Here is a 22708-nt window from a genome sequence, read left to right on the forward strand (position 1 = left end):
CCTTTCATCCCCTCCTTTCTTCATTTTTGATGTCACAATTGACCTCTTTTTATACTGTGTATTCATCAACAAATTATTGTAGTTAGTTATTTTTAATACTCCTTATCCTTTATATTAGAGTTAAGTGGTTTACACACAATCATATTGCATTATTAGAGTATTCTGGATTTGTATATATAATTACCTTTACCTGCATATTGTGTTTTCATATGTTTTCATGTTACTAATTAGCATCCTTTTATTTCAGCTTGAAGAACTCCTTTCAGCATTTATTGTAAGGCAGGCCTAGTAGTGATACACCTCTTTAGCTTTTGTTTTTCTGGGAAATTCTTCATCTTGCTTTCATTTCTAAAGGATAATTTTGCTAGAAGGAGAATTCTTGGTTGGCAGCTTTTTTCTTTGATCAATTTTATTTAACTATTTAACTTTATTGTTGTTCAATTACAGTTGTCCCAATTTCCCCCCACACCTGTGGCTCCCACAGTCAATCCCCACACTGTTGTCCACGTCCATGGGCCCTTTATACATGTTCTTGCCTAGACTCTTCCTTAGCTCCTTTGCTCTTCCTGTTTTTAAGATTCCCTTATTCTCTTTGATTTTTGACAGTTTTATTAAACTTGTGTCCTAGAGAGGAACCTCTTTGAATTTGTTTGGTGCCTTGTGAGCTTCATGTACTTGGATATCCAAATCTCCCCCCAGATTTGGGAAGTTCTCAGCTATCATTGCTTTAAATAAGCTTCCTGTCCCCCTCTTTCTTGGAACTCCAATAATTCACAAAGTATTTCTTTTGATGGTACTGCACAGATCATGTAGGCTTTCCTTACTCTTTTTCATTCTTTGTTCTCCTCTGACTAGGTAATTTCAAAGTTCTTATCATTTAACTCGCAGATTCTTTCTTCTGCTTGATTCATTCTGTTGTTTATACTCTATTGCATTTTTTTTTTCATTTCATTTAATCACCTTCAGAATTTGGTTCTTTTCTATGATTTCTCTTTCTTTTATAAGGTTTTATTTATTTACTTTTTTTTTTTTTAATTTTGAGAGAGGGAAAGGGAGGGAGAGAAACATCAATGTGATCACATGCCCCTAACTGGGGGCCTGGCCCACAACCCAGGCACGTGCCCTGACTGGAAAGTGAACCAGTGACCTGGTTTGCAGGCCAGTGCTCAATCTACTGTGCCACACCAGCCAGAGCTCTATCCCTTTCTTAAATTTCTCATTTTGATCATGTATTGTTTTCCTGATTTCATTGAACTGTCTTTCTGTATTTCCTTGTAGCTAGCTCATTGAGTTTCCTTAAAACAGCTATTTTGAGTTATTTATCAGGTAAATTGCAGATCTCCATGTCTTTGGGATTGCTTGCTAGCAAGATTATTGTGTTCCTTTGGTAGTGTCATGTTTTGTTGGTTTTTCATGTTCCTTAAAGTTTTGTGTTGCTGTCTTCTCATTTGAAAGAGCACCCACCTCCTGTAGTCTTTACTATCTACCCTCTTCTACCTTCTTCAATGTGCCCAAACACTTTAGGATGGATGCTAAACTCTTCTTGTTGCGGGAGGGGCACAAATAAGGGATATCTTACTCAGCCATGATGCTCCCTGTATATTAATAGTAACATACCATATACACAGGTCTCCATCTTACATGTCACTTAATATCTTAAATACCATTCCATGGCAGTTCATAGAAATCTATGTCACATTCCTTTTAACAGCTACATAGCATTCTATTATGGGAATACGACATAATTAACCTATTTTTTAAAATTGAAGTATAACTGACATATAACATTATATTAGTTTCAGGTATATAATAACATAATGATTCCATATTTGTATATATTGTGAAATATCACCACAACCAGTCTAGTTAACATTCATTACCATACAAACCTGTTCTTTTTTGATAGACATTTAGGTTGTCCCCAGTCTTTTGTAACTATTGACAATGCTGCTGTGAATACGCTAGTACACAGGCCTTTGTGCCCCTGGGTGGGCACTAATGTAGGATATTTTCTAGTAGTGGGATTGCTAGGCCAAAAGGTATATGTATTTAAATTCTAATAGCTTTTACCAGACTACCTTCAAAGAGACAATCATTCTGAAATCCCACCAACAATGAACGACTTTTTTTATAATGTGCATTTTTTGTCAATTTGATATCTTAAATATGGTATTTCACCTTAATTTTAATCTACCTTTCTCCTATTATGAGATGGTTGAGTGTCTTTTCATTTGTTTAAAACCCACCTGTATTATTTTTTTTTACGAATTGTGTGTTTGTGGTCTTTGCCCACTTAATGTATTATTTAAATTGATGTTTAACAATAAAAACACTATTTTCCCACTGTCATTTGCTCAAAAATCTCCTTGAAGGCAGGAAGCTCTCTCAGACAGGTGTTCAGGATCCTCCACAATCACACGGATTCCCTTTCTGTAACTCATATGGCCTCTCTCCCTAGTATCTCTGTTCCCAAGGGAGTGTGTATGGCCTCCTGAACGTGCCACACCCCTCTCACAACCCTGTATTTGCTCTCCCCTCCCTCTCCTTCCCAGTCAAACTTGACCAGCCCTTCAGGGTCTTCCGAATTCAGTCTGGGGCCCATTTCCGAATAAATAGCACCCACACTGCCTGCAGTCTGACTTTAATATGGGTCTCATCCCATCAGCTACAGCCTGTGTCCCTCAAAGGCTGGGCTCGGTATCTCCCAGAGTCCAGCTTCCCCAGGTGCAGGGGTGTCAGTGTGGAGTGTTTCATGCACTCATTCAGCGATTGACTGCACACATGAGCCAGGCACGGTTTCAGGCGCTGTGGATGGGCCAGGCCAAGGCCCCTCCTCTCATCCAGCTGACTTTTTGGTGTGGGTGGGGGTCTAACATACAACAAACAAGGTAATAAAGAAACACACGCAAATAAGAACGTCAATTAAGTGGACACAGTAATGGAATAGTGAAGGGAGGAGGGGATGAGTCTCCTTTCGACAGAGGGGTCTGAGGAGGGATCCTCCAGGAGCTGAGATGAGAGCAGAGACCTGAATATGAGAAGCCTCCAGCCGTGAAAAGTACCTTCCAGAGTCCCCGCTGGAGGTCCATCCTGGAGGATCTGGAAAAGATACAGCCTAGCCCTCAGCACCTCTTTCTGTCACTTGAAGAGAATTGAAAGCAGAGCCTTTGATCCTGCAGCTTTAAGGCTGTATGCGTGGTGTGTTGGGGACGAGACCTGCACCCTCCTGCTTTGTATTTCAGCTGCAAACTTGGGTAAATGAAATCATGCTTGACCTAGCATAAATAGAGGACTTAATACGTGCCAGGGTCCAGTTAGGAACTTTATACCATTGTTACTTCATTTAATCTACACAACAATCCCGTATATTTATCATTAACTTTATTTTACAAAATAAGCAACCGAGGCTAAAAATATGGAAGCAACCTGTTTAGGTTTACATGGATCAGAAAAATGTACAGTTCCCGGACAGAAAAGTTCGGTCGCAGGGATCGGGTGGGGTTTACTGGGGCATTCGAGGGTGCCCTGTTTCCGGAGTTTGCCCCCGGAGCCCCGACAGCGGCCCTCGCCCCGCCCGAGTCTCCGGGCCTCAGGGGCCAAGGGGCGCGTGGAGGGCTGGGGGCGGGGAAGTCCGGGGGACAAAGGCCGCGGCCACCGCGCTCGGGCTGGCTGGTGCGGCGGTGAACTCCTGCGAAAGCCGGGACCTGGTCGCACGCTCGCACCCGGAGAAGCCCGCACAGCCAGCGATGGAGCGCCCTGGGGAGCCGCCCGAGCCCGCTCAGGTCCAGCGCGCCGTCCCGCCGCCTGCACCGCCCCCTCCTCCGCCTCCGCTCCCTCCCCTCCGCCCCGCGGCGCCCGCGGCCGCTCCGGGCTCGGCGAACATGGCGGCGGCGGGGATCGGGCGGGACACTTTACCTGAGCACTGGTCTTACGGCGTGTGTCGTGACGGCCGCGTCTTCTTCATCAAGTGCGGCGCGGGAACGCGGGGCCGCGGGCGGGGGCGAGGGGCCGGGCGGTGTTTGGGGGCCGGGCGGGCGCCCCTGGGGTGGCGGCGGCGCTAACAGGTGCACCTCTTTCTCCGCAGTGACCAGCTCCGCTGCACGACCTGGCTGCACCCGCGCACCGGAGAACCCGTCAACTCCGGCCACATGATCCGCTCAGGTGGGCGCCGGGTGGCGGGGTGGGGCACCTGGGGGGCGCGCCTCTGGGAGGAGAAGTTTGACCTTAACTTTTCTCGCGTTTCCGCAGACCTGCCCCGCGGATGGGAGGAGGGCTTCACGGAGGAGGGGGCCAGCTACTTCATCGAGTAAGTGACTGGGGCACCTCCGCCCTCGCACCTGTGCTGCGGTGTCCCACCAAGTTCCCGCCGCGCACACGCGCCCCCTCCTCCCGCGAGGGTCCTGGGCGAGTTGGCGCGCACAGCTCTGGGGCCGCACAAGTGTGGAGTTTTGTTTGCCCGAGTTGTGAGGCGGCCTTTAGGAGGGAGGCGGGGTGGGGTCCACATTTCTGAGGGACCCGGGCGGGGATCCGAATCGGCCAGCTGCAGGGGCTGAGGCTGCAAACTGCGCCCTGGACCTAGCAATGGGGTTGGCTTCGGGCGCTCGTGTGAGGGGTCGGACACGCCTCCCCTCCGGGGTCTCCGGCTGCGTAGAGTCGGGACCGGGATGAGCTGGGGTAGGGTGTAGACTAGGAGTTGCGTCCGGGTTTTGGGAACCAGGGGTGGGGAGGGTGAGAATGGGACAAAAGAGACGAAGGAAATTTCATTTGAGGTGGCTTTTCTCTAAGGCCGTGTTCTCTGGGATGGTAGTGGAGAGTTGCAACGGCACCCCACCCTGCCCCTCCACTGCGAGGGCCTGCTGGGGGAGAAATGGGGGTGGGGAGGAGAACCGATTAGCCAATAATATTACTTCAACGCTGCGTGTCTCTGTAGCCTGTGCTCAACGGGGACAGTCCCGCTCCTGCCTCCGTGGAGTCAAGCGGTAGCTTTTCTGCAAAAGCCTGGGGGCCTTGCCCCACAAGCCAAGTTATGCCAGACCTGGATCTGTAGAAATGGAATCGAGGCGCCGTTCAGACGCTAACACTAGTATAGTTTTTACTTTCCCGCCCTGGTTGTACCTGTGTTGCAATGTTTCTCCCTCTGCCTGCTCTCCAGTGAGCTCCATGAGGTCAGAAACTGCTTTTGATCCTTTGCCCCAGTGCCAGGCACAGAATAGGCATTCAGTAAATGTTTGTTCACTGAATGAATGAATGAACTAGCTTAAGATCTGTCCGGACTGTGATTTGACCAATATGCAAGACAGCTTTTCAGACAGTGAGTCAGAAATCCTTTTTTCATCAACTTGAAAACACTGCTCTTCAGGAGGGGAGCAGCATTTTTGAAGCTCAGAGGGTCCCATGAAGTCCCAGAGCCTCCCTCCTGGGTTTGGGCTCTTTCAGGATGGTTGAAATCCTGATGGATGAGCCCTGACCAGATAGCTAAGTTGGTCGGAGCCTCATGCTGATACACCAAGATTGCAGGTTGGATCCCGTGACAGGGCACATACACGAGTCAACCAATGAATGCAGAAATAAATGGAACAACAAATTGATGTTTCCCATTGTCTCTCTCCCTCTCCCTCCCTCTGTTTCTCTCTCTAAAATCATTAAAAAAAAAAATCCTGATGGATGAGATTTATAGAAATGAGCCCTAGGACTGTGGTTGTGAGTGCGAAGTTGGGGAGCTGGTTGGGACCATTAGAACCTCTTGTCGGTGGCCCTCTCTGGCTCAGACCTGCGTCCGTTGATATTTATTAGATAGTTCCTATGTGCCACACGTTCCAGGCATTGGGGTTACAGAAGTGAATGAGGCACATGAAGGCCTGGTGCTCATGGAACTTGGAATCTCCTGGGGAGCGGAGGGAGTAGAAAATAAGTAAATAAAAAATAATATCGGAGAGTGAGTGGGAACTACTATACAAAAAGTTAAAATAAGGTGATATGTGACTGAGTGGCTTGGTTGGATGGGAGATTAGTGATGGTGTTTCTGAATAGGTAACCTCTAAGGTAAAATATGAACGACAAATATCCATCCTTGTGTTGAGGAAGTGGAAAAGCACTTCTGGAAGAGGGAACAGCCAGTGCAAGGGCTTTAAGGCAAGAAACAGTGTCAAGTTCAAGGTGCAGGAAGGCCAGTGTGGCTGGAATGGCGTGAACAGGGGAGAAAGTGGCATGAGAATCCCTTTCAGATAGGACAGAGCTAAGTGGTGTAAGGCTTTGTGAGTCAAGGTTAGAAGTTTTTACACTTTATTCTAAGTCCAGAGGGATGTAATTGGAGGATATTAAGCAGTGAGAGACAGATTGGTTTGCACTTTCAGAAAGATCGCTCTACCTGCTGTAGAGTGGATTGTGAAGGGCAGCTGTAGTGGGCAGGATAGCAGTAGGTGGCTGATGTTGTAGTCCAGGCAGGAATCACTCATGGCTTGACTGAGAGTGTAGCACTGGAGGTGGAGAGGAGTGGTCAGATTCAGACTTGATGGTTTGGATGCAGTCTGCGAGAGAAAGAGAAGAGTCAAAGTGACTCCTAGAGGCTTGAGCCCGTGTCTGGATGACGCTCACATCCCTGAGATGGGAAGGCTGGGGGAGGTACAGGTTAGGGGTGAGGGAGTATATGAGACCTTGTTTTGCCATGTTACATTTGAGATGTGAACATATCACCTAGTCAGACCTGTGCATCTGAAGCTTCGGGAGAGAGAAGACTGAAGAGATGCATTTGGGTATTATAGGTGTTATTCAGGGCAACAGGATTAGATGAAATCACTAGGAGGAGAGTGTAGACAGGAAAAAAGAAGATGCCCCAAGCCTTGGGACGCTGCAGCATTTACAGGCTGTGGAAAGAGGTGGGTCCGGCAGAGGAGACTGGGAAGGTCAGAAAAAACGCAGGAGAATGAGGGCTCCCAGAAGCCTAAAGGACAAAACCTGGCTGGAGTACGTGGAAGGGAATATGGAGTGACTATGCAGAGTCAGTAATTTTGGGCGAATCTTTCAGGCTGTTTTGTTACAAAGTAGGTTGAGAAATTAGCTGAGAGCTGGAGAGGATGTGGGTTTGAGGGAGAGACTGTAGGAGGTTGTACAGCATGGTTTGTTCTGATGGGAACAGTCCAGTGGAGAGGGAGAAATAGATGGTGCAGGAAGGAGAAGGGGCCGTTGCTGGGGCAGTGATTCTGAGTGGTGAGAGGGAAGCGACCCAGGGCACAAGTCTCATTGGTCTCAGATGGGGGCAGGGCACTTCATCCATTGACAGGAGGGAGGGCTGCTAGTGCCTGCGCCTCTGCAAGGAGTTTGATAGGTTTGGTGAGGGGAGAGGTGGCTGCCTCTCCTGTTTACGGTTTCTGTCTTTTCCGTGAAATTCTAGGCAACATCCTGAGCTGAGGTATCTGAGGGGTGTGTGGAATCGTAGGCCATCATCACAGCCTCCTGCCCTTTGTCTCTTTTTTTTTTTTTTACTCTTCTGTGGCAGCTCTGTGAAGTCTCTCGTGATTATCCTTCAGCAAGCTCTGGTTTCCTACCTACAGGGCCTACAGAAGCTGAGTCCTTCTGGGCAAAGGGGAAAGCAATGGGTGACAGTTCCCCTGGGATCCTGTGGCCGCTGACTGTCTCTTCTTTCTCCTTCTGTGACAATTTTTTTTAATTTTTTCTTTTTTTTTTATTGTTGACGCTATTACAGATGCCTCCCATTTCCCCCAACTTTGCCCAACTCCACCCAGCCCCTGCCCTTCCCTCCCCTGGCCTTCACCACACTATTGTCTGTACCCATGGGCTATTCATGTATGTTCTTTGGCTGTGGCAATTTCTTGAAGACTTAAAGGCTTGGGAGTAATTCTTCTTCTTTTCCCCACATAAAAATTGGTTTCCTTCAGTCTGCTTTCTTGGATTTGCCATGAACGTTTCTGAATTCTCCATATTTTGGGGGGGCGTTTGGGGGAATTCTCTAATAAGGCTCAGTTAGAGGGACAAAGCATCGGCACAGCTGATGTTATTTTCCCCTGTGGATCCTTGCCTGGAAAGTTGTATGAGGTTTTCAGGCTGCAGCAGTTGCTCCTGATAGTTAGCAGATGTTTGAATGCTCTCCAGAATCTATTTCTTGAAGGAGAAAACCTTGAAAGCTACGGTAAGTGGATTTCAGTTTTGATTTCTGCACTTTGTGTTCAACTGTGGATTAATGAGGGACAAAATATATGAGGAATTTACTCCTGGTTCTCCCGGTTCCACAGTTGAGACTAGGGGATGCTGACATTCCCTCTAAGACGACTTGTGCTCTAAGACTTCTCTACTTTCCCATGAGTCCCTTAGCCAGGTAGCAGGATATAATGGAGTTGTGATAATAGTGCTATTAATAGCAGCAATAATAGTAGTTGCCATTATGTAATAGCCTCATCTTTTAACCTTTTATTTTATTTCAATATTTTTATTTATTTATTTTTTGAGAGAGGAGAAGGGTGAGAGAAAGAGAAGGAGAGAAACATCTATGTGTAAGGGAAACATCAACCAGGAACGTGGCCCACAACCCAGGCATCTGCCTAGACTGGGAATCAAAACAGCAACCTTTCGTTTCACAGACCAGCGCTCAATCCACTGGGCTAACACAGGGCTAATAGCCTCATCTTTTTGAGTCCTTGAAAGAATACCAAGCGCTGTTTATAACTGTTATCTGATTTAATTCTTACAACAACTTGATGAAGTAGGAACTGTTACTAGTTCCATTTTACCTATGTGGAAATGTGTAATAACCCCGGTCATTCTAACAGCAAAGGCAGTTGGCTTTTTCTGGTACCTTTTCATACTTGATTCTTATAACAGCCTCTACAAGCCACAGAGCAGAAGTATCCTGTTCTTCAGATGATGAAACTCAGGTCCATGAGGGTTCAGTGACTTGACGGAAGTGTCAGTGCTGACTAGAACCAGGGGTCTTCAGCCTGTAATATGGTAACTATGGTAGCTATGGTGGCTTCTACCCCAGGTCACCAGTGAGAGCCAGTGTTGATACTTGACGGAGCTGCATGCCATCTGCCATTGCTCCAGCTGAGGCTGCCCATGACCCCATCTTTGTTTGTGGTGGGGACTGAGGTGCCTGGGAAGGACAGCAGCCCTTGGTCTCCTGTGCTGATCGGTGATGGTGCACGTCTCTGATTAGTAAGACATGGAAGATGTTAATTTATTACTTAGTAAAAACAGTTTGGCAGACACAGCCTTTTCAAACATGAGACCCACGAGGGAGAAATTCTAGAAGAGGTCGCTGGTCGTCAGGGGTTTCGTGGGACCCCATGGATTGGGTTCTCCATATAGCAGGTTTTGAATAGGTCCTGAGTCGATAAGGAAGCCAAATGGCAGAGAGCAGGGGTCTTGGCTACCCTGCCGGTGCCAAGGCTGCTCCTCGAAGGCAGAACTCTGTCCCCCACCTCTGAGACTTGTGTCTGTCCCAGCACTGGGCACTGAGTAGGCACTTGGTATTGATTGAAGCAGCAGTGTTTAAGAGACTCAAGGAGTTTGGTAGGTGTTGTAGGTCTTGGAAAACTTCTGACTGAGGAGATGAGGGTATGGGGGAAGACCACGCAAGGTGGAAGGAGCGAAGTAGCCAGGAATGGCACTTGTCAAGGCTGGTGCCTGCGTCCCAGGCTTCTTGCATGTAGTTTCTTGCTGTTAAGAACAGCGCACAAAGCAGGAACCCAGCCTCTGGCTTCTTAACCTCATGACCCCATGCTCTGTGTCTGGGGAATGGGAGGTCTGTTGGTTTGGGCCTGACTGCCCTCCCTCCCTGGTTGCCAGGTCTTCGTCCTCTGTGACTTGGCTCCTTGCGGGAAACACCTGATTGCACAAGGTCTCCTCTGGCTACATGTTCCTCACTTTCAGCTTTGGGGCCATGCAGGGCCTCCCATGGTAGGTGCCGTCTCCCTTGTGAATGCACGTCCCCAGATGAGGGCAGTGAGGCCCCTGGGAAAGACATGTCTGAGGGTTGGAGTAAGGCTGACTTTCCACTCCGCTCCCCAGCCTTTTGGACCGAAGCAGGTCCTAGGGGAGGACGGACTACGACATTTGTAGGGCCCAATGCAAAAGGAAAGTGCAAGACCTCTTGTTCAAAAAGTCAGAAAAAGAAAGGTATGAAAATATGAAACTTTTATCTTTCTTCTGCAGTCTTTCTCTCTACTTCTCATGGTGTTTTTGTTTGCTATTTAATGGCATTCTGAGTAAAAATAAATAGCATAAAGCTTACGGTTCATCTCTGTATTGTGGAATATAAAATTTAAATGCCAGTATCAGGGCTTGGCCTCAGAGGACGAATCAACACCACCAGGCACCCCTCTGAGCTGCCACAGGGTGGGATGCTGGTGCCCAAGTCCCCTGGGACGGGAGCGAGGAGCAGGGAGGCTGGGTGAGGCTGGAGGCTCCTGGAGGCTGGAGGCTCCTGGAGGCTGGGAGTGGGGACTGGCATGAGCCAAGGCTTCAAGCCTCCTTCTGAAGGGTTACCCTTCTAGAGATAATGCTAAGTATCTAGAATATGATTTTGTATTCAGCAAGCCCATTTTTGATTCTGACATTAAAGGGAGGCAGGGGAAATGGGGGAGTAAAGGCTGACCCAGGGGTGACAGAATGTCCAGGGGGGGACCCTAACTCGCTATAGACACCAAGGACAGAAGGCCCTTCAGGAAAGCCTGGGAGTACTGGGTGGCCCAGGAAGCCACCCTCTTGCGGTTTAATTATGCTGTCAGCCAAGGGACAGTCTTTCAGGCCACCCCAGGAAGAGTGTTGTCACATTTTCCTCCCCAGACAAATGGCAAACCATGTCAGTGAAATTTGTCCTGCAGAGTGCCAACCTGTTGGTTTATTTAGTTGTCATCTTTCTCACTGAAATGTTTCTGGGAACCGTAGTCCCAGAAACTTTTATTTCAAACCAGAGAGCCACTGTTCTATAAAGAATTCCTGGGAATCTCACAGCTTACATTTATTTATTTTCTTTATTGCTTCCACAACTTAGATCTATTTAAAAGGGAAATTATGTATGAAACATCTTGTTGCAAGTTCAGAGAAGGTTCTCCCAGGTTGGCAAGTTTTGGCATAATTCCACACTTTACATTTCGTTTCCTGGTTGTTTTATCAAGGGTGAAAACTGACTCATGGATTGAAATGTTAGGTTCTGTGCGGAAGGAACAAGAGCGGCGTTGTGCAGAAAGAAGGAAGGATTAAGAGCCATGGTGTGTACCACGGTTTCAGGACCACCCCAGAAAAGATCTGGGAAAACGTCTTTAAGAAACTGGTCACCAGTTTCCTTGGAAGGCCCTTTTTTTTTTCAGAGAAGGGGCAGAGGGTGGGTTTGGGGGAGTGGTGTTAGCCCCGATCCTCAGTGCTGTGTGCGTGAAGAGGGTGGGTGTAGGTTTCTTGTGTTCTGCTGGCCGTCTTTCCATTCTCTCAATATTGATGGGAATGAATGTTGGCTTCTAAAATTGAAGACTTTGGCAAAAGAAGCTTATTTTATTTTTCCATTATAGTTGACATTCAAGATTGTATTAGTTTCAGGTACATAGCAGAGTGGCTAGACATTTATATGATTTACAAAGTGATCCTCCTAACCTTGCACCAACCTAACATTGTACATAGTTATTACAATATTATTGACTGTCTTCCCTATGCTGTATTTTACATCCCCGTGACTGTTGTGTAACTATCAATCTGTACTTTTCAGTCCCTTCACCTTTTTCATCCATCCCCCCAAGCCCACTCCTATGTGGCCACCATCAATTTATTCTTCATATCTATGAGTTTGTTTCTGTTTTATTTGTTCCTTTTATTTTTTAGATTCCACATATAAGTGAAATCATATGGTGTTTGTCTTTGTCTGTCTGTCTTATTTCACTTAGCATGCTGTTGCAAATGGTAAGATTTCATTCTTTTTATGGCCGAGTAATACTCCATTGTGTTATGTATCTCAGAAAAAGGGAGCTTATTTAAGAAAGCACTTTGTGCTGTGGACTGTTTGGTGATTTAATGAGGTGCTTGCTCCAGTTTCCTGTCTCTTCAGAAGAGAACTTGTCTTGGATCTTTCTGTTCGGCCTGAGACAGCAGCATCTCAGTAAACCAGCACAGGTCGTGAGTAAATATTGGCAGATGGGAAGGCATGGAGGAATATGGTTGTGTTTGCCTGTTGTTTTTAAATTGCTGTCAAAACATTTCCATTTAGATTTTCTGAAATGAGAAGTGTTTCGGGTTAACATTTTATTGTTTACCAAGTGCTTCATGAACATTATCTGTGTGGAAGCTCATAGTGACCGCATTTTTTAGTGCAGAAATACGGGCTCAGAGTGATGAAGCTGCATGCTATTTTAGTTCAGCTTGGGTTCAGAGAAGAGGGTGGCCATGTGGTAGTCTCAGATCAGAGCTTCTCAGGCTTTTCGACCACAGTCCTAATGACAGAAGAGGGCGACGGTTGACTCACCTGGGAGATGGGATGGTAGAATCTGCCCTCAAGCTGTTGGTTCTGTCCAAAAACTCATGTACACTTTATCCTCAGTTTAACTTATAAAGCCCCCTTCCATGTCTTCCATTAAAGATCAGTGCTTTGGCAGGGATGCGTCATGTCTGTTGTATGGCTTTGTGTTTTCCTAAACAGAAACATGTGCTTCCGAGGGCACCAGTTCCCCTGTTCAGTCTTAAGTGACAGGGAAGTGTGGGGAGATGGCTCCCTGGCTTTGCAGCCTGTCTGGGCCCTGTGTGTCCAAATCGGGCTGTCCAGGCCTTGAGGAAGGCAGCATCAGCAGCTGTCGTGACCGTGGGTCATCTTTTGCCTGGACGGAGTTGTGCCAGACCACCTCTCTTTCTCGCATGCATGCTACTCACGGTCACCTGGATGGTGGCCTGGCAGCAGGGTAGGTTTTTCTCGAAGCCAGAGCATAGCCAGGCAACTTCATCACGCAGAGAAATGCACAGCGGTTGTGCCTGTGGTGGTAGCGTGTGTAAGGAGGGAGTGAGAAGGTGCACAGGCTCTGGATTCCTGGGTTCTGATTCCAGCTCTACCACTTACAGCTCGCTGACCTGGGCAGGTTACCTACTCCCTTTAAGCCTCACTTCCTCACCAGGAAAAAGGGGATAAATGTGAGAAGTATATGAGTTAATCAATGGAAAGAGTTTAGCAAGTACCTGGCCCATCGTAGGTGCCCAATGAATGGGAGCTCCTCTATAGTGCATCCACACAACTGTGAGATGGGGTGGAGACGTGAGTTCTGAACCCTAATCTCATTCAGCTGCTGCAGGAGAAGTCTGGTGCTCTTGAACTGGAGTCGCCTGTGTTGGGAGCATGTAAACTATAGGACTACTGAGAAATTGGTTTGGGCCCATAAAAACTGCATAACGATTATGGTTATTAAAAAGATGTCCTTGAAGTATTTGCTCTTAAGTGGTTGAGGAAAACAAACTCTGTGTATGTGCGAACACGTGCCTACACAGGGGAGTGGATGGTAGAGCAGATGGGCCAAACTGTAAACAATGGGTGGGTCTGTGTGAGGGGCGTATGCAGGTTCTTTGTACTATTCTTGCAACTTTTCTGTAAATTTGAAGTGATTTCCAAATAAAAAGTTAATTTAAAAACAGCATTATTTAACCTTGTCCCTCAAAGGCATGCTGTCCAAGGCTGTGGATTCCTTGTCCCTGCTGCAGGGACCCGGGAACAAAGAGCCCTGGGCAGTGAGATATGAAAGCGACTCCTGGTTTGCCTTTTTCCTGGGCACAGAGAAAGCTGCACAGATGTCCGCTCCTTAATCTGGGCGGCCACCTGGTTATCGGCTCTGACGGCTGAAGGACAGACGTATTGTCTGGTGCTGCCTGGGCCACAGATGTCAACAGTGATCACCTTCGTGGTGCTCTATATTAGTTGAAAACATATATATTCCTTTTAGAGGCAGGTATTTTTATTGTCCTCATTTTACAGGTCAAGCAGTTGAGGCCTGGGGTGGGAAGGGGGTTAACAGATCTTCTTAAGGTGAGAGAAAGCATCAATGGGGAAGTGGGGACTTGAACCTGAATCTTCGTGGCTCCAAATTTGTGAGCTCTTTGTGTGATGTGATATGAGGTGTCCTCTGCCTCCCGTGGCCGGCCCCTCCATCCTACATTCTCTCATAGGGGCTATTCCACAAAGCTGGCCCTCTGAAGCTTTCTTGATGGTTCTGAGACAGAGTCCCCATGCACCTCCCTCTGAAAGTCCCCCAAAGGATAGAAGGATGATGGGTGGGGTGGATGGCCCCCAGGCAGGGCAGTGGGTGGGTCTCTGGTGCTCTGGGGCAGTAGACTCCCTCAACCTCCACCCAGATGTCAGCTGACCACAGCTTAGGGGCTCAGGAGCCTCTTAAGCCTGCTTAGAGCCAGACTGTCTCTGCCAGGTTCCGCCAGAAGAGCGATCCCCACTTTACGGCCAGTGTTCTCAGGGTCTCTCAGGGGCTTTTCCTGCCAAGGCAGAGCCCTCACCCTCTCAAGGTCTGACAGCTTGCAACTAGTATGCAGTCTCTTCCAGGGCTGCTGGCTACCTCCTGCGCTTCCCCGAACAGGGCAGTGCAGGCAGGGTGGGCAGTGTGCTGTGGGAAGAAGGCAGCAGCGCACCCATTCATCCCTGTACCCAGGCCCCTGGCTGCATGGCCTCCTGCGTTCTCCCCCCTGGATGAAAGGGGATGAGCCTGTCTCCTTCCCAGTGGGAGGGGAGCCAGATTAATGCAACGACCTCTGCAGTAATCATGCTCTCTCTGCTTGCAGGCTCAGTTGTCTGTGCATGTCCACAGATGGCATCAGTGTATCACCCTAAGGGGTGGTGAGCCTTTAATTTGGGAAGCAGTTTACTCAGAAGCTTGTGGTTCACGATTCATCCATTCAGCCACCAGACTCTGATGAAGCATCTACTACTTGCCAGTCTCCACACTGGGTGATGTGAGAGAAGGAGAAGTCACCACCTCCACTCTTCAGTAGTGCCCAGTCCAGAAGAAAGGGACGTTGGGCAGAGTCAGTATGGGTGACTGGGGCTGGGCGCCTGAGGAGGGGCCCCCAGGGAGCTCCAGAGGGTGAGTGTGAGGAAGGCCAGGCAGCTGTGGGGCACAGTGTGGACAGCCCAGGCAGGAGAGGCCGGGAAGGAAAAGTGAAGGAGCTGGGCAGTGGGGGGTGGGGCAAGAATGTGTGTGAGCGCCTGTCTGTGTCTGGAAGATGTTGGTGCTAAGTCGAGGGGTAGGGACTGGTCCTGGGTAGCTGGGCTTCAGGAGAGTGGTGTAATCAGGAATATTGCCCCAGGGTTTTTTCCTACTCCTTTGTCTGAGCTGTGGTGCCACATGGGGGTTACGAAACATGAATTCTGGAGTCTGAGTGTCTGGGCTGATATCTTGGCTCTGCTGCTAATGCGGGCAGGTCACGTAAACCTCTCTGTGCCTTCAGGTGTTTCTTCATCTGTAAAATGGGGACGATGACCGTGCAGCCAACTTAGAACAGTGCCTGCCATATTGCACATGCTGTATAAGAATTAAGTATCATGACCACTCCTAGAACCGAAGCCCCTTCCTATGGTGACATGTGGCACAACCAGCAGAGGAGCTGTGGTTTGTTCTCTTTGGGGAAATCTGAGATCAGGGAAGCCCCAGGAGAGCTGTGCTTTCCTGTCGCGACTTGTCTTTAAAAGGAAGCTGGGCACTTTAAAATGGTGGTGCTATATGCCGAAGAATGATTCCTTGTCTCCAAAGTTCTGTGTGGTTGTGCCCAACCAGAGAGAAATGAATAGATTTCTTGTACTTATTATTTTTTTTAATAATAATTAAAAAGATTCATTCATTTATTTATTTTTAGAGAGAGGGGAAGGGAGGGAGAAAGAGAGGGAGAGAAACATCAATGTGTGGTTGCCTTGGGCACGCCCCCTGCTGGAGACCTGGCCCGCAACCCAGGCATGTGCCTGGACTGGGAATCAAACTGATGATCCTTTGGTTCGCAGGCCGGCACTCAGTTGCCTGAGCCACACCAGCCAGGGCAGGTTTCTTGTACTTAAGATGGACAAATGTTCCAAATGGGCAGTTTCAATTTACTGCCCACCCATCCCCCACTTCCTCCCCTAGTGAGAGGGTTTCTACGTATTAATATTAGTGTTTGCACTGCCTGGCAGGGCATCTAACTCATTTATTTATTTATTTTTTTGGAGGCAATACTCACGGCATCTATCCTAGAGCACTTGGTGAGGGAGCAGTGGGGGTAGACTGACGGTGAAGCAGTGTTCTAGAAGCTCAGTCTGAACTTCTAGAGGGTAGGCCTGGGACTCGGCATCACTACAGACTCCATGAAAGTGAAACCGTCTCGGAGCTGTAGCTTCCCCGCCTTTACAATAATACAGTGCTCCTTTCCTTGCACGTGTTATTTAAGGATTAAATGTGATGGCCTATCTGAAGCTCCTATCATGCTATTAGGCACATAGTAGGTGCTCAGGCGTTGGGAGCCCTTCCGTGTACAGGAGGTCATTTGTCAGAATTGATTGGATGGAGCTGTGGGAAGGCCGGGAGGCCGTGTTGGTAGGGTACAGCTAACTCTAACACCCACCCCATTACCCAGGGTGGACCCTGAGAGCCAGGCACCCTGGTGGGCCTCTGGGTTCCTTCACAGAGTTTGGGAATGCTCTGTCCCCTTCCCTACCCAAATGCTGCTGCTGGTTGCACGGGTGGTTAATGGGGCTGGTCTTATAGGTGAGCACTGAATGGGGATTGTGTCTTCCTGTGGGGGCGGGCAGGGTGGGCTGGCCATTCCATATCTCAGAACCCCATGACCACTCAGAGACCTTCCTGAGGGTGGAGGAGGGGTTAAGGGGAGGAGGGGTGGGTTGTTCTGAGTAATTGACACTGATAGCGGAGCAAGCCTGTAGGCTGCAGTTGACTGAGAAATGGAAATTCTTCCTCTGTGTGAGAGAATGAATGTGTCCCGGCAGACAGTGGCGATGATGAGTAAGTTGTAGAGGTGTCTGGCGTTGCACTTGTCCCTGGGCTGGTTCTGGGGGAGATGGGACGGGGGCAGGATTGTGACTCAGTGCCAGGAGCAGCTCACCAGCAACCTGGGGACTGTGTTAGGCGCAGATCAGTGCTCAACCAAATTGGTGTAGGTTTGCTGATCTGACATTTGGCGTGGGCAAACACACAAGAAGAGATGGTTGATTGGAGTTAGGAGTTTATTGGGGTTTGTAACGGGGTGGTGGTGGACACAAAGTCAGTGGTCGGGGTTCCCGGGAGGGAAAATGGTTCCCTTCCCTGCCCATGAAAATATTTGGAAAAAAATTTTTTTTCTCAACATACTTTGACCTGGGGATTCAAAGAAACAGATAGATGAGTGCTGCGAAGCTAAATATCTATAATCACTGTGCACATTAATGCATTTCTAAATGGAATTGGTGGTACCTGAAATTACATCCATTTACTGAGGCTTTGAATAATTGTGTCTTTTGTATCCCTGGTGTGTGGGTGGGAACTGCTGAGGGCTCAGCTGGCCTCCACTTTGACTTTTTCGCCAGCCCCTCCGCAACTGAAAATGTGTTTGTGCGCTTGGCACCAGATGGTTTCTAAAACTCAGAGAGCATATTAATTCTTTGGGGGAGAGGAAAGTAATTGGCTTCCTATTCTGTGTATAGATAGATATTTAAATTAGACTCGCAAACACACTCTTTTTATTTCAAACTCTGCATGTGCCTGAGGAGCCCGGTGATGGAAGGTGTAATAACCGTGCTGCAGGAAGAGCTTGCTGGGCCTGTGGACGGGGAGGACCTGTTGGCACTCATTGCCCCCTTGAGTCAGTGGAAAGGTTGGAGAATTTTTTTTTCTCCTAAGGTCTGTGTTGGATTTGGCTTCTGTCTTGGGCACAGTAAGCTTAGCGCAGGGCAGAGGCACTGTCACGCTGAGAGGCTAATTCTTTTGTTAGAACCTTTATTTATTTATTTTACAAATGTTTGTGTAGCGTTCACCATGTGCACCGATCCAACGGTTTCATAGGCAAGGGCTCCTTTAATCCTCTTATCAGCCCTGTAAGGTAGGTCCTATTATGGTCCTCATTTTACAGACAAGGAAGATGAGGTTGTGGAACCTGCCAAACGGGTTTTAGGTGGCTGGCCCAGGGGTCCTTCACTGGGGTCCTCTCAGTCCCTTGGTGCCCTGCGTTGCTTGTCCCCACCCTGCTCTGCGGTTGACTGTGCTGTGGAGGCTGGCTCTGATCTGTTTTAGGGAAACGCTCAAGTTTTACACAAGTCGCTTAAGGGACTGTGGCCGTAGAGTGGGAGGTAAGGGCATGGGCTGGACCGTGTGTTGCCCAGGACTCGCAGGGAGCACACCCTGTGAGGCCCTCTGTTGAGTCAGCTCCAGGACAGAGCCCTGGCTGGTCTGGTGGGAACTGTCATCCCCCTGCCTCCAAGACGCCCGCATCCCATCAGCGCGAAGCCCCTGGACCTCGCACCACGGGCCCGGGAGGTGGTGCGGGGGACTGGGCCTGGAGACGGCTCTCTCAGGCTCCTGCCCAGGGGCCACACCCTGTGCTCGGAGGCCACCTGGGGCAGTCCTGCCTGCCGCAGGGGAAAGAAGATTTTGAAAATAAACTCCTCTTTACAGAGAAAAGATTTGGCCTTTTGAGGAGAGTTAGCATGGAAACCTCACCCTAATGCTTTCCTGCAGCCTCAGGGTCATCGCCCAGATCCTTGTGCCTGGACATTCCTGGTGGAGGAGAGGGAGGCAGTCCGTGAGGTTAAGCGGGAAGGGTGGCTGGTCCCTTCTGTCCCCATAGGTGCCTCGGGGATATCGTGAGGGATGTGGTGATGGGAGCAATGGCCACCTGCGGAGGGAGTACAGTGGTCCTTGGCTCAGAAGCACCTCCTCTGGGCAGTGGGCCCGGACAGACCCACAGCCCGCTCAGGCAGGCAGAGAGGGCCCCGGGAGCTGGAGCCTGGCACCTGCTGGCGGAGAGCCAAGAGTTGAGCTCTTAAGCTATGTTAAGCATTCTGTGGCCCAGGGTACTTTGCCCTTGTTGTAGACCTTAAGTTCTTTCTAAATTTTAAGAGCAGTTATACGCCTGGGGTGTGACTATGCACTGTGACCTGCCCAGGTAGGAATTAATGATGAGATCACTTGGTGAGGTTATGTTCCATGGAACTCCATTTTTTGTCTTCAGTTCCCCCTTTTGGTCATAAATCAATCTCAAGGATGCATTGATGACCAGTGTTTTGGTTGGAAGGATCTTAATTAAGTTCTTTACTTACTTCCCACAGGCTGATAACATTCCCCTGGCTCTCCCATCCCTGCCCATTTGAAACCTTCCCAGAATGCTCTGCCTGCCTGGTGTGTGTGTCAGGTGGGAGAGGTGGAGGGAGACCACCTCCCTGAGGCTACTGTCTTTGTGTTGGGTGCCTCTGACTAGACTCAGCCTCACACACAGTTAGTTCACTGTTCCTGCTGCAGACTTTAGATAGGGCCGCTGTGGGACGCAGAGTGAGCGCGTAAGCTTGCCAGCCTGACTTTGTGGCTGTGGGACCCAGGTGAGTTATTTCACCTTTAAAAAAAGGGGCAAACACTCATATCTACCCTATGGACTCTTGCAGTGATTAAATGAGAATAATGCGTGTAAAGTTCTTGGTTCCCAGAACATAGTATAGTTCAATAAATTTTAGCAAGTATTGGGTTGGCCAAAACGTTTATGTGATTTTTTCTTCTGTAAAATAAAAGAGACATTTTTCATTTCCACCAATAACTTTATTGATTTGGATATTTTTAAGTAAGTTGACTATCTCCCGCATGGTATAACATTGATTCTTCTCAATTAGTATCTTGATTTGATTGCTGTCAACTTCAACTGGTCTACCCAACCGTGGAGCATCATTGTGCGGTGAGAAATCTCCAGCACGAAACTTTGTAAATTACTTTTGACATGTTCAGTCAGTCATAGCACCTTCTCCATATACTGCACAATTCTTGTTTTGCATTTTAGTTGTGTCTGTTTTTACCTTTCTTGAAATAGTAAAGAATAATATGCTGAAAATGTTGCTTATTTTCTTCTATCTTCAATATTAAAATGGCTGCACAAAAATTCACCAATTTTGGTAAGTTTTTATGACAGCTATCATAATACAATCTAACACAATTGTTTCAAATGAGTTAAAGACAACTAAGCTCTTTTAGATCCATCTTATGGAAAAAAACACCCCAAACTTTTTGGCCAACCAGTATTTCCTTTAATACCAAGGATTTTGTCTTTTCTCTGTAATGGCTCCGCTGGCCCAAATATATGTGACTAATTCTTTTTCTCACGTTCTGTGGGGATGCTTGTCTTACGGCACACCCAGGAGGTGCCTGCGCGTACTGTCCAGCTCAGATTTTGTTATGGGCATTTTCTAATAAAGGGCATTGAACATCTTAATGGGTTTCACAAAAGTGTTAAAGACATCCAACTCCACGCATTGTTTTAAGCACAGCTGCCCCCTAATTATGACCTTGGCTGTTAGAGCTGACAGGTTTCAGCAACGTGGATCTAGTTGCCGGAGAGGTCGTGTCTAACCCGAGCTCTGGCTTGCTTCCCTTGGGCAAGGGGAAAAATAGCTCTGGTGAGAATGGAGAAATGGAGAGGGGAGGCCGGATTTAGTTTAGTATTTCTGTATCCATTTTTGCTGCATACCTGGCACCATACTGATTATTCTCTGGGGAATAGCAGAGAGCTGGTGAAGATGTCACACAGCTTCAGGACGTCAGGTGGTGTGTGATTAGGTGTCAGGATAAGTAGTGCAGGTGCAGCATTGGGTGGAACGTCTAGGAGGAGACAATTCAGGGGCAGGGATGGGGCAGGGAAGGCTGAGAGGTCTTGTGAGCTGGAAGGGATTGGGTGGAGGCAAGAGGAAGAGTGGGTGCTTCAGGCAGGGGACCAGCATTCATAATTCAGGGGCCCCTTCACTTAGCAGACTTTTCTGGGCACACAGTGTGGGCCAAGCACTGACCTGGGCACTATGGATACCAAAATGAGTAAAGCAGAGTCGAGATAAAGCGCTGAGAGGCAGGATGGACCAGCGGCTGGGAGCATGGTCTGCTACAGGATTGTCCCGGCCCTGCCACTTGCTAGCTTATGGATCCTGAGTGAGTTGGATCATCTGGAGCCTCAGTTTCCTCATCTGTAAAATGGGGATAATAATAATTGTGGTGGGCACCAACTGAGTTAATATAAAGAACTCAGAACAGTCTTTTTTTTTTTTTTTTTGAGAGTCCATTTATTAAAGTTGGAGACAGTGAAACAAAGGAAGGGCTGAGGGTAGAAGAAGCAGCAGGAGAGCCCAGGCAGGGCAGCTCTGGCTCCCTAGAAACGTTAGAGGAAAGGAGTGAGCCAAGGTGGGGCTGCTTTTAGCTCACTGCAAAGTCAGAGAAGAGGGGGCCCTGGAGACAGACGGGTTCAGGAGGTGAGCCCGGGACAAACTGCCACTGCTCACTGCTCCCCTCATTGCAAGTCTCACGGGGCCCCTGAGAACTTAGGGAGACAGGATGAAGAGACACACCTGGGGCAGGAAGGCGGGGGCGCGCTCCAGAGAGAGCCGCTCAACAATCTTGAACCTAGGAAAGCACTGCTGTGTGTGGGCTGTCATTATTACTAGAATATTACCTTCATTTTGCCTGTTGTGTTCATTGCTGGCTCCCAGAAGGTATCTGGTACGTAGGAGGCATCCAGTTAACGAATCAAAGTGTCATTGGTGTCCTCAAGGATCCTGTTTCCGGTGGGGACACAGACATGTCAACAAGTATACTGTGGAAATGGTTTGATGGGGGAAAGCATGGGGACTGGAGAGGTACAGAGGAGGGGTGGCCCGGGAAGGCTTTGCAGGCCGGTAGGGGAGCCTGTGCTGGACGATGAGAAACAAGCAGGGGTTTGTTGGGTGGTGGAGTTTGGATGTTCAAGGGAGAGGAGGCAGCGCGGATGGAGCTGTGTGAGAGGACGGCATGTTCAAGGACGTCGAGAGGAAAGAGACCGCAGAAAGGGCTGCTCAGAGACGTTGGGGCTCTGTCCCAAGGGCGATGAGGATCCAGGGCTTCAGCGGGAGTGTGACCAGGGCCCCACCATGGTTGCGGGAGGAAAGTGGGATGTGCGGGGGTTGGCGGTCGTTCTCCCAGACTCCAGCCCCGGGGGGTGCGGCTGGAGGAAGTAGGTTGGAGCCTGTGAGAGGTCCCACCTGGCAGGTGAGGGCTTTGGCCTCCAAAGGAGGAGAAGCTGGGTAACCCACACCACTGCCTGGCAGCACTCCTGCCTTAAACTAGAAGAGACAGAGATAAAGAGTGGGTGGTGTAAGTGTCCGAACGGTGACCTACTTAAAACCTGACCCCCCTAAAAGTGAGGGCAAGAGCCGTCCTCACCCTTTCTCCGATGCCTGTGCTGTCCAAGGGGCCTCTGCCGAGGACGGCCTCGCTCTCCTCCCTCAGCTCTGGGGATGGACGGAAGTCCTGTCACCGGTGGCCTCTGTCCCACCCCTTGACAGAGTCTGGCTCCCAGGCCTGTGTGCTAAGTGCTTCTAGGGCAGGGGGCTGAGGGTCCGGGACAGTAAGGGGAAGATGCTGGATTCAAGTCCATGTGACCTGTGTATGTAGGAACTCCAATTGAAGAAAACTTTGAGGAAAAGCTCCACGTTTAGACTTTTGTTCCTTGTAGTATCATAATTCCTCCCAGACTTACTTATCTG

At 48.7% G+C, this 22708-nt stretch overlaps 1 protein-coding gene across 2 annotated transcripts in view; it reads left to right on the plus strand.

Moving 5' to 3' along the window:
- The first annotated feature begins 3866 nt into the window (after nucleotides 1–3866).
- Nucleotides 3867–22708, plus strand: part of PLEKHA7 (pleckstrin homology domain containing A7) — a 198102-nt gene continuing 179260 nt past the window's right edge. For both annotated transcript variants that reach the window (XM_054586037.1, XM_054586036.1), the window contains exons 1-3: nucleotides 3867–3967; nucleotides 4085–4161; nucleotides 4249–4306. In XM_054586037.1, coding sequence (XP_054442012.1) covers nucleotides 3882–3967; nucleotides 4085–4161; nucleotides 4249–4306 — 221 coding nt within the window. In that variant the 5' untranslated portion in view covers nucleotides 3867–3881. The remainder of the gene's footprint in view (nucleotides 3968–4084; nucleotides 4162–4248; nucleotides 4307–22708) is intronic.

Source organism: Pteronotus mesoamericanus, unplaced genomic scaffold (genome assembly GCF_021234165.1).
Source record: "Pteronotus mesoamericanus isolate MK-2021 breed Mesoamerican mustached bat unplaced genomic scaffold, CSHL_Meso_final contig_90, whole genome shotgun sequence".
Taxonomy (NCBI): domain Eukaryota; kingdom Metazoa; phylum Chordata; class Mammalia; order Chiroptera; family Mormoopidae; genus Pteronotus; species Pteronotus mesoamericanus.